The following is a 12,280-nucleotide window of genomic DNA, read 5'->3' on the forward strand; positions in this document are numbered from 1 at the left end:
TGAACACCAAGCTTCTCTGTCTATTAATGCTGCTGATCATTCGGCTTGGAACTCAACACAAATTTCCACACACATCATTCTTTGCCCCTGCTGTACGGTCAAGATCCATTGGTGTGTTTGAGTCTGGGGTCTCCTTAACCATTAGAATTCATAGCACCACCATCTGTTTCTCCTTAGATGCGATTTACCCTAAGCTTGGTTATTTTCTACCCCGCTTTCCTTTGTCGGTGGAGCCTAGGCAGTGCGCATGCGCTGTCTCTCGACATGCTATAATCCTCTTCTGTGGGCTTTAACCACACCCATCACTTTCTTTCGTTCCTTGGGCTGCCTTTCCCAATTCCTTTGTTTGTTTGGTAAATGCTTACATTTGTCCCACCTTCTGGCTGTTTTGTTCCCGCACTGGAGACTAGCCATGTTACATGGACTAGTCCAGTTCTGGCCATTTATTGCAGGTTTAGCACACTACTTTTTTCTTTTTTGGCTTGTGGTGTTGCCCCCCACCACCTCAGCCTGTGCTGCGTTTCCTGCTCCTGACTGCTACTGCATGCTTGATCATCTGTAGCGCACAACTTTCAGTAAACGTGGCTGTAATCATTGAGGTAGAGTGTGTGATTTTGGAGGCTTTCTTTTTTTATTTCAGCGTGGCGCCCCCTTTGTAGAGTACAACTGGACTCGTTCTAGTGTTTCTGCCAGCCACTCTACTGAGGGCTGGTCTTACATGTGTAACCCACACCCACCCAACACAGGCATCACCAGTCAGGTGACCCTGCCAATAAAAGGGGCCGGGCGCACGTGCCTGGGCCCAGTTCAGTATTACCCTACCACTGTGTCTGCGTCACCTTACTGACTAGCATGAGGGCCTAGGGCCCCATACTACATTGGCGACGAGTGGGATCTGAAACCCCACGTGGTCGCAGACATGGACTCAACTCGGTGGAGAGAGAAGTGAGGCCGTCGCAGCCCCAGTCCCACTGGTGTAAAAGAAGGGGGTGAGTGCTGCTGATCAGCGCATCCTGCAGCACTGCCAAAACGGCTGCGGGCGCCGAAAATAAAGCGCTACGAAGTGCGCAGATTTGCTTTTCCCCCAGCCCGAGTAAAAATGCACTAAGCCCGCCCCGCCCCCCCTAGAGTCGGATGCAGTGCTGCCCGCAGCGTGAGAGAAAGCTGCTGGGTCCGCGCAGTATGTGGGGGAAATAGCGCTGTTGCGCGCCGTGAAGAAAACAAAGAGGAATGCCCAGGGCCACCCCTCCGCACAAGCGCTCGGTGCTGACCTGCACCGGAACAGAGAAAAGCCTAGGGCCACCACCCCCCCCCCCTCGAAGAAAGTGCGAAAATGTGGCCGGGGCCGGTCGCCCCAGGAAAAGAAGGCGGTCCGCAGCGTGTCATGCAGCTGCGGCCGCATGTGATGAACATGGTGCGATCGGGCACCAAGAATAAAAACAATGACCGGCACCGTTTTTCCTTTTTCTTTTTTTTTTTAAAGTGGCGCTGTCGCGCGCCGTGAGCCATGAGGAGAAGTGGAGAAGCTGCAACATTGTGCCGGGGCCGGTCGCCCCCTTTCATTTTTAAGAATGGTGCTCTTGCGCACCTAAGAAAATGCCCAGAGCCGCCCCCACCAACTCCCGTATGGACCGAGTAAACTGGTGCAGTCATTCACCAAGTACAAGTAAATTGCACAGGGCCGCGCCCCCACCTCCTCCAAAAGAACATAGATAAAATGCAAGGAGCGAAGATTGGAGGTGCTGACACACTGACAGAGAAGATAAAATATAAATAAAATAGCACTTACCTGCAGCCCCCACCAGCATGACGAGGCCCTCTCAGCAGCATGCCCTCCTCACCGGCATCTGTTGAAACAAACGAGGCCGGTAACAGGAAAGACTGTCTTCAAGCTAGAAAAGAAGTGCACCACTGGCATCCAGTGGCCGGAATCGGTACTGCACCCTATTTCTGTTTTAAAGGTAAAAGAAGCTTGGATGAAAGCAAGTTTACATCAGCACCTTCAGAAAGTGACTGCTCCAAACCAAGAGTGCGCCCGTGGACAGAAACGGCGCAGGAGACGGAAATGGCGAGGAAGAAGGAAGCGATGCTGTAAAAGGGAAGGAGAAGACTGCAGCTGTCCCAGCCAAGCTGCAACAATGAGAAATGGACGTAAGTGCCACGTGAGGCACGAAGAGCACGCGCATGGTCTGCGCAGCCCCTGGCGGCCGTCCGCCGCCACCGCCGAAAGAACGCCACATGCCCCAGCAGTGATGGACATCACCGCAGGACAAGAAAGGGACATGCCAGGCGTTGCTACAGGACGCCCAGAAAAAAAAAGAGACTGTCACGTGCGCAGCGTGCACAGAGAGCTGCGCCGGAGAATGTGACGACATGGGTAAAAGTCTGTGAAGATGGAGCGAGTACCCGAGAGCATGACGTAACGCACGGGACAAGAGGCCATGTCAGCTGGCCACACAGCGACGGAAGATGGCCACTGTTGGCCCATCAGTGAGCAGGTCATCTGAACTGACCGACCCTGCCAGAGCAGATGGCAGGAGTGAGCGCCGTAACAGCGCAGCCTCGAGGCGCAAGAGTGGCGCCCTCGAGTGAAGAGAAGGAGGAAGAGAGCGGGGTCCCTCCTGCCAGAGAGAGGTCCACCAAGAGGATCCGGGAACGGACCAGACCGGGAGAGGTCTGCCTGAAGAGCAGATCATGTCCTACCCGCAGGACTCAGCCTGTGAGAGGCTGCGACTGAGCAAGATGCACCAGAGGAGGTGCAGAGATAGGTCCATGTGACGCAGCATGCGACCTGTGGCACGACGCCACGTCGAGGACAAAGAGGAAGATGTACCAGCAGAGGTGCAGCACAAGGTCCATGTGCCGCAACATGTGACCTGTGGCACGACGCCACACCAGGGAGAAGAGAGAGTGGCACAATGCCAACAAGAAATGAGGAGAGGAGTGTGACAGACCGGTCACACCACAGATCAACTCCATCGCAGGTGTGAAAGTGGAAGGAAGTAGAGTGACACAACTGAGGATTCGTGCGAGCAGATGAGGAGGCACCCATCAGTACAAGACAGTCACTGGGGTGAGCAGACGTCACTGAAGACAGCGATGCGGGTGGTCCCCCACGCTTCGCAGTGCAACCGTCCTGTCACCTGTCACTGGCTTCTTGGCTGTGATGGAATCCCTGACGCCGACTGCACAGGCCACACAAGACCCGCCATGGCCACTACGTCCATCAAGTGGTCCTTCCGCTGACGAAGCCGCCGCCACTTGTTTGATCTGCAAAAGGATGAAAAAAGATCATCATCATCATGAGGTGCATCGCCCAATCATCGAAGGAGGAGCACAGCACCACCTGAGTGGAGACAGTCAGCAACAAGAACCGACGCTGACAAGGCATGTCTGGCAACGTAGAAACTTATCATCTGAACACCTGCCATGAGCCCCGTGAACCAGACGCCTGCCGGTGAGAGCAGACCAGATCATTTGGACCATCCACCCTTGGGGTTGTACAAGACTAGGACGTGGCCCTGTTGGGAGTTCAGAGAGACTCCTTTGGCGTGGCCGACGTTGGCCCGCACAGCCCACGCAGTCCCGCCGCAATCCAGGGACAAGGGCCTCCAACAAATTCCTTTGAGAGCGGAATATCGCTGAGAGAGAATGCATCTGAGACAGCTCCACGTCAGGCATCCGGAAGCACGGAGGTCTCATATCGAGAGACTGGTCACCTGAAGACTTTGCACTATGGTCAGAGCACCTGAATCCAGATGGCTCGAGCAAGCGGAACCTGCATCAACAACCATTGTGGCTCCATGCGAGACTAGGATGTGGTCCTGTAGGCTGTTCCTCTGAGACGTCTTTGCTGGGCCTGAGATAGGCAAGCACAGTCCACACAGTCCCGTGGAAGCCCGCGAAAGGGTCTCGAGGAGACTCCTGCTTGGTGGAGGTCTGGCACTAGAGGGAAGACTGCCGCTGCTCTGCCGCTGGACTCCCAGGCGCCCCAGTCCGTCACGTCATCTGCAGTCTTAGGAGGTAGACAATCTCCAGAGTCAGAATGCCGTCCAGAACTGTATACAGTGGACTCCCCACTGCTCCAGATGCAACAGCATCAGAAACTGTAAATAGACTTTGACCACATGAGCCCAGGCAGGACCGGATCGACAATATCCAGCGAACTGTGAGGTCGCGGACAAGCAACTGAAGTATCTGGACTTCATCCACATAGTGTTCGTGCCCAGCTGTACCTGGTTAAATTATGGACTCATGCGGAGGTGTCCGGGTGCTCTCAGCTGCACCATGTCCACTGCAGTTCTGCAGTCTGCCTTTTCGAGACCGAGAGAATGATTGTGGTGCTATGTTATTGTTTCTTTTACAGGTTGGACTTTTGTTTGGTTCCTCAATAAAGTTTGGGAGGGATGTAGAGTCCAGCTAGACTCGTTCTATTGTTTCTGCCAGCCACTCTGCTGAGGGCTGGTCTTACATGTGTAACCCACCCCCACCCAGCACAGGCGTCACCAGTCAGGTGACCCTGCAAATAAAAGGGGGCGGGCGCACGTGCCTGGGCCCAGTTCAGTATTACCCTACCACTGTGTCTGCGTCACCTTACTGACTAGCATGAGGGTCCATACTACAACCTTCACGGCCGATGCGCTTCATGTTTTATCTATACGGTGCGATGCCGTCCCCAACCACCTCCTGCCTGCTACTGTTTTTCTTGCTCATTTTGAGCACAGTGCCTGCTTCCTAAACTGCGGGGTGCTGTAACCCACCACCTCCCACCCGTCATTGCATTTCCTGCATCTTTTGAGCACAACAGCACCCTCTTTCTAACAGGCTAAGAGGCTTTGTTGCCATGTATTGTATGCAATAGAGGTTTCCTTCGCATTCCTCAGCAGAAGTATGCCGCAAAGTGATAATTTTGCTATTGGACTGTTATCATTGCGGCCGCATCTCCTGCTCTGTTGCTTGCTGCCCCCCCTCACCGCCCCTCACCCCTCCCACCATGTTACTTTAGCATTGCCTCAGATCTTGTTGTCTATTGGCTTGTCTCTCTGGACCATTGTGGGACTTTCGGCCTCTAATAAACTGCTGTCATGTCATGCTCTCGTGCCTTTTAGCAATTCTGCTAAATGAAAGAAGATATCTGGTAAACAAGCAGTGCACACAGAGAAACCATCTATAACTTTCTCGGCCATTTGTTATTTTCCGGCCCTTTCCAATCAACACTCCACATTCTGTAATACAAAGTGTCATATTCTCGCCTCTCCTCATCTTCTGTCCGGGCCTGGTCTGGGTGGGGATGAGGGGAGAGAATGATATTCTCTGACATTTTTTTCTTTTTTTTAAGCCGGGCATGTTTCCAATATAAGCAGTCTGTTTTTAACCTGCGTGCATGTGGAAGTGGTTGAAGTGTGGTGCACAGCTCACTCTGCACGCAGAATGGATTCGATGAGCTCATATGATAATCATTAATAAGCAAACCCGTTTAAAGCAAACCCGAGTTTCTGTTTTTATTATTAAATTGCTGCCCGTGATGGATTAACATCTCTCCCAGTGATCACCAGCCCTTGCAAACAGCTGCAAACTTTGGCAATCGATGCTCAGGATCACATGTGGTGTTTGGGTGCCACCCCCTACATTGTTATAAGACACTGGTCCAGCAACCGGTGTCTTGAAAGAGGCGTGCAGGTGGTAGAGGATGTTGAGTGAAAATTAGTGAGCTTTTGCGGGGCATAATGCACAGTGATGGACTTTCTAAACATCGCCTCGTTTTTATGGAACACGTCTGTGGAAAGGAAAGCATCAGTCATTATATACAGACGATGGAACACTGCCTGGCTTGTGGCTTTGGTTCTTATTGTAGACAGCTGTTCTAGTTACCCTCATTTAGTGACCATATTCTCCCCAACTTACTTGGCAGGATCAACTGATCTCTGGACCAGATCCACTGCAATTAACTCTGAAGAAGTTGCAGGAGCTGATAAGGGACCAAGAAGCAAAGATATCTCAACTAAAGGTGAGAGACCCTTATCCTTGTGACTACATTTTGGACCTGGACCAATCCACAATGCAGTTGTATTGCTTCAATGCTCCATAACTAAGCACTGTTTGATTATTAGAATAATACATGGACATCAATTGAGTGCCATATAACACAGAGGGTTCTATTTTGAATTTTTTAGCCTCAAGAATTTGAAAACGAATCCAGTTATCAGATTGGTAACCGGCACCAGTGCAGTGAGTTCCGAATGAGACAAGACATGTCTGCTTGAAGCCTACAACATTCTGGTCTTGCTGGAGACTTTTTGCAGGACTTGGGGAAGAGTGAATAAAGACCATTCTACTGTTCTCCAGGAAGATTAATAAAGCCCTAGCATTTTCGTCAGCTGTAGAATGATAGGTAAATGTTTTGCTTAGGTAGGGATAGGCATACCTAAAAACACTAGTGAGAGGGTACTTGTTTGCTTCCTGGGACTGTCTATGATTTGCTGCCAGATCTCTTGTAACAGTCAACCACAATTTCTTTGTCTGTCACACCCTGATGTTTTGCAATGTCATACTCAAGATTTCTACCTTCCATCCGCACCAGCTTCCTGTTTCCCTCTTTTACTCACTCCTTGGTGACCAAATAATTTGTGTTGGCTACTGGCAATGTCCTATTGCCCGTCATTTAGCATACAGGTGTGTTGCTGGAAACTATTTCCACCTGCTCCATTCCTTCCTCACCCCCACTCTCTGTTTAGCAAATTTCCTTTCTCCTGGTTCAGTCTTCCACCCCCATGTTTTGGTGCTGCAGGGGGCAGCATAAAGTGCTTTACAAACAACCATCTCATAACAACACTACCTCATCTTCTATTGTGGCCCCTTGGTCACCTAAGTTCATTATCTCTTAGTGTCTGTCAATGTCTTGGTGTCTTAAACTATCTTATTCCTTTATCCCATCTGCAATGGATATAAGTGGTACCCCATCACCTATTTATACTCTGTGGGCCTTCCTCCCATTAGTAACAGCAACAGAAGTATTTGTTTATATGGTATAACCCCTTTCATGTATTTGAAACGTGTATCAATATATGGTCACTTTCTATGGCCCTCATGACCAGTTAGCAAGCTATCTCCTCTGAAGCAGGATCCAACCAGCCCCTCCTAGCAGAATGGTCGAATATCCCCAGGTTACTGCAAACCTGGAACTCAAAACGTTTCTCTGTCAACACTGGTGCAGAGACCCTGGATTCAGGATAGTAAATGTTGCCATTTTCTGCACAATCTTTACACTAAAGTTGCAGTCGGCGATTCTGTATTCCAATAGGCAGTTCAAAGCTGTCCTGTCCTTTTGCTGGGTCAAGCTAAGGTCTTTGTTAAAGTGAGGCAAGGGATGCCCCAATTAACTGTCTGTTAACCTGGGGTGGGTAGCCTGACCCAGAGAAGATTTGCCTGGAAAAAGCATGGAGAAGTTCCATAGGTTCAAAAGAACTGTCTCCATGCTTTGACCCACTACAAAGGATCTCTGTAATGTTCTGGGGAATCCTCTGAAATTACCATGTACTGTCTGGGCTCTCCCTCCAACCCAACCCTTCATCTTAAGTACCACTAGAATGTTTAAGACACAAAATGGATCCTCTGTCACGCATGCCCATATACAAATCCCCTACACACTTTAAATAGTAGATACATGCAACATCGATGTATGCGTGCATGGGCAAAGAATCCCGTTACAGGGGACTGGCAGACTAATTTAAAAGCACAATAAGGGCCAGTAGGTCATGCATAGTTGCAGAAGACAGATAAAAACCAAACGCTTCTCCTGCTGCTATAACTATATCGCTGCTACCACTGCCTGTGCTCTACAGCGAGCCCTCCATATTCATGCATAGCAAAAAGAGTACACACTGTGTGCCCCTACAGACTACAGAGGAACAAAATGTGTCAAAGTCCATGTCACAAAAGTGCCTCCTTTGTACATGCTTGGTTGTCATGTGTGCTGAGATAAACTTCAAAAGACTACAATTTGCTGCAGTGATTTTGAAACACGGCCACTCACTTTCCAGAGCCAAGCATGGGATTTTTCTCTGTACCAACTTTAAAAGTTTCATTACAAGCTAATGGATGCAATATTTAGGGATTGGCTTGTTTTTCCATTTTTGTGGCATATACTTGCAAGAAAAAATGTAAACGAATTAACCACTGCCCCAATTTTCCAGAGTCAGAAATATTGCCTTTGCCAGTGCTTGTTTTGATACTGCAGTGATAATCTGTGATGGTGCCTTGATTTCTGCCTTGACATGTCTTGTGTGTTTTATTTAATATTTCTAAAAATCATGCAAGCATTCTTCATACACGCATGCATTGGTACCCTTTTTAAATCCTCCTCCATGATTTTTACCAGGCGTTCAACAGGGATTTCAGTTGAAAGCAGAAATGCAGGCTCACTTGCCATTTGCTACACCTTGCAGGAGAGCATGTCTGCCTGCAAGATAAACATCGCCTCTGAATGTGAGAAGCTGCACTAGTTCCTGAACTCACAGGAGGAAGAGCTAGCAGATCAGCTGCACAAGGAAGCGGAACCCGCCTAGCAGGACATGGAAGCCAATCTGGGTCGCATCCAGCTGGACTGTCAAAGGATCGAGAAGCTAATTGCCAGCACCCAGGCACGTCTGTAGCGGGAGGACACCATCTCCTTCCTTACGGTATGGGTGGGACCATGGGTGGCCTAGAGTTCAATTGACATTGGTAACCCATACTCTCTCATAGGATGACCTGCATTTCATCCGCCCTTTTCTCCCATCTGCTCTTGGGCAGCTAGAGTTGCTTCCCTTCTAGGTCTGAACCTGGCTATTGTCCTCAGCACAAATATGTTTACCTCACCTTCACTATCACCTTCTTACCCAGGTAATAAATGCATGTGGCCTACAAATATCATCCAGTCTGCCCAATCCCATGCCTACTGCAGCACTGCAGGTGCCACATATTCCCCATCCCTGTCTCTTCTTTGATCCTATGATTGTTGCTATCAGTCCAGGTCCTTTCAAATTTGACAACTGATTGTGCCACAACCATTCCTTCTGAAAGGAAGTTCCTTGTGTTTACTCTACTTTGTGTGCCAATCTAGACAAATCTTATTTAATGACACTATGTTCCAGGACCACTCCTTTGTGGACCATGCTCCCATCCTCTATGCTGTATTTATGCCTCTATATATGACTGTCACTGTCTATTTCATAATTCCCTTTCCAGGGTGCTCCATGAGACTATAAAGCAAAAGTGTCCAGTGTAGTTCCAGGATGGGCAGTGCCACACCAGGTTTTCAGGATAGCCACTGACTCTGTAAATAATTTTGTGGAGATTAATTTTATGTACATGTATCTCATGTGGAGTGTGAGAAAACTGGGCTGATTGCAGAAGCCCCCTAACGTTTTGTACCCATTTTCACTCATACTGGTGTTTTTCTCAGTCTGATGGTGCCCTGGGCACTGCTAAACAGTCCCACGGTCTGTGCTCTGATTAAAATGGCATCTACAAATTAGGCTAATTATAATTGGCTGTACTAACCTACCTATAAGTCCCTAGTATATGGTAGCGCATGTAGGTTTAGAGACCCCAGAATAGGTTGTCCACAGTACGTGCACTGCTGTGGTGCCTAGTGTTATGTTGAAGGAAGGCCTGCCTTGCTGGCTGCTTTTAAGTTAAAGTTAACCCCAAATTCGACTTTGGAATTAAAAGTACTTCCAAAGTCCTAAGCTACATTAATTTTACATATACATCACACCTAAGTTATGTCCAAAGTGTCCCCGGGGCTGGGTGCAATGTAACTATTAGCAGGGACCTTATAAAATATGTTTTATAAGCCCTGGTGAGGGAAAATAGCTGAATTCGTTTTCTCCGTTGTAGTGCATGGGCTCCATATGCTAACATGGACAGACTCTATTTTAAAATAATAAAGTCTAATTATCCATAGGAAGGAACTAAATATGGCAAGTTTAGTACCAAATTAAAAATATAATGAATCCAACAATTTGCCACTGTTGAATTTAATGTAACTTGTATCTAGAAAGAGTTTTAGAACTCTTGCTAAAAGTTACCAGCTTCAGCCCTGTAGTGCCATTCTCTGATTGGTCAGCCTTTGGCAGCCTGAGCCAGGTGCCGTGATGAGGTGTGAAGTTGCCTGGGTGAAACTAAGGAAGCATCTGGTGGGAGGAGATCCGCCTCAGCAGATGGTAGAAGAGCATGGGGGAGGGCAGCTAAACTAGACTTCAAAGGAAGGAAGGACAATGGGGACAGCAACTGTACCTCCCCTATTTCCTGCAGCCCCAGACAATCAGGTGTGTCCTAATTAGATTAAGGAAGAGGTGTGTTAAGAGAAACTTAGCAAAACAAAATAAGATGATGGACGGTGTGTTGAAACTTTTCAAACACTCACCCCCAGACACAGATCTGGGTTTAATCCATTGTTATTTTGCTTGCCACACCACACCATTTTTAACCCAGCCATATGCAAATCAGTCTTGACCCTGTTCCCCATGGGTACAGTCAAGCCCGAACTGCCAGGCCAGGTCCTCCCTGGACAGGAAAAAATTATCCTGGGTCCAGTTTCTTGGTATTACCCTTCACCAGCCAGGCCAGCTTGAATCTAGTGGTGCAGTGATCAAGGGACCCACACCTGGGCATACCCTAGCCACATAGGGCTACAGGTAGCAAATAGCTGACCAGAGTCCCTTGTCTCAAGCCCTACAGTAACTGGCCAGCTGACCAGTGACCACTGGCCATTTTTGGATTTGAACCAGGTGGATTCTGGGAGTTAGGGGGTCATTACAACCCTGGCGGACGGTGTTAAAGCTGCGGAAATACCGCAAACAGGCCGGCGGACAAAAAAAGGGAATTATGACCCTGGCGGAAACCGCCAACTAAGACAGCCACTTTAACACACCGCCCGCCACGGCGGTACAGACAAGCAGCGCGGCGGTTACCGCCAACAGACAGGCAGGAGACAATGTACCGCCCACAGTATTACAACCCGCCAATCCACCACCTTTTCCGGGGCGGATTCACCGTGGATAAAAACACGTCGGAAACAGCTTTTGCTATGGGAAAACGCTCACCTGAACACATCCCACGAGGAAGGAGGCCACCATGGAGCCGGAATTACAAATACTCCCTGCCCTTGTCTTTCTGCTCCTCTACGACCAACAGCTACGTAGGCGCGAAGACACCGGTGAGTACTGCACCTACGACACGGGGGAGGGAGGAGGCAAAAGTTAGGGGGACAAACACCCCCACCCTCGCATATTACAACATACACACCAATGCATTCACCAAAATCACAGTAACAACCCACAATCCCCCCGGAAGAATGAAAAGACAATGCGAAATTCGGTCAAACATTATAATGTGCCAATATACATGTCATACAAAAATATACAGATATATATTTGAAGATCGGTCATAATTATATATACAATAGGAGAAGTAGTGGAGATATGTACACAACAATGTCCGTGCACCAACAGTCCAAAAATGCATGGGCGAGGCCCACAAACGACACCTGACCACAATCGGAGAGAACACTGCCGGGGCATCAGATCGAAATACTACAGGCACCTCAGGGGGAAGGGAAGGGGGGGCACCTCAGCCAGATGAATGCGAAGCCAGATCCATGACAGGGCTCCATGCCCATTGATGTATCCTGGGAAGTGCAAAGCCACAGTCTCTCAAGTCTCTACAGTGGGTGGTTTGCCCACTGTGCCATCCTGGGGAGTGCAAAGCCACAGTCTCTCAAGTCTCTACAGTGGGTGGTTTGCCCACTGTGCCATCCTGGGGAGTGCAAAGCCACAGTCTCTCAAGCCTCTACAGTGGGTGGTTTGCCCACTGTGCCATCCTGGGGAGTGCAAAGCCACAGTCTCTCAAGTAGATGCAGTTCTCTACTGGTACTGGGTGGGACTGGTGCCCAGACTGGATGAGTCTCCCCGTGAAAGTTCATGTCCTGTCACTGTCCCAGCTGCACATGGGATAAGGATGCCTGATGTGGCGGCCTTTTCATTCCTACACGGTGCTTGCCCTGTTCAGCGGTCTTCACCATGGCGCTCTTTGCCCTGTTCAGCGGTGCTTTGCCATGGCGGTTCTGGACTGTTCAGCAGTGCTTTGCCATGGCGGTCTTTGCCCTGTTCAGCGGTGCTTTGCCATGGCGGTCTTTGCCCTGTTCAGCGGTGCTTTGCCATGGCGGTTCTGGACTGTTCAGCGGTGCTTTGCCACGGCGGTCTTTGCCCTGTTCAGCTGTGCTTTGCCATTGCGGTCT

At 49.3% G+C, this 12,280-nt stretch overlaps 1 protein-coding gene across 1 annotated transcript in view; it reads left to right on the forward strand.

Moving 5' to 3' along the window:
• Positions 1 to 1,333: 1,333 nt before the first annotated feature.
• Positions 1,334 to 12,280, forward strand: part of LOC138246908 (transmembrane protease serine 9-like) — a 189,840-nt gene continuing 178,893 nt past the window's right edge. The window contains exons 1-3 of the mRNA XM_069201654.1: positions 1,334 to 1,414; positions 1,962 to 2,151; positions 5,912 to 6,007. Coding sequence (XP_069057755.1) covers positions 1,334 to 1,414; positions 1,962 to 2,151; positions 5,912 to 6,007 — 367 coding nt within the window. The remainder of the gene's footprint in view (positions 1,415 to 1,961; positions 2,152 to 5,911; positions 6,008 to 12,280) is intronic.

Source organism: Pleurodeles waltl, chromosome 7 (genome assembly GCF_031143425.1).
Source record: "Pleurodeles waltl isolate 20211129_DDA chromosome 7, aPleWal1.hap1.20221129, whole genome shotgun sequence".
NCBI lineage: Eukaryota > Metazoa > Chordata > Amphibia > Caudata > Salamandridae > Pleurodeles > Pleurodeles waltl.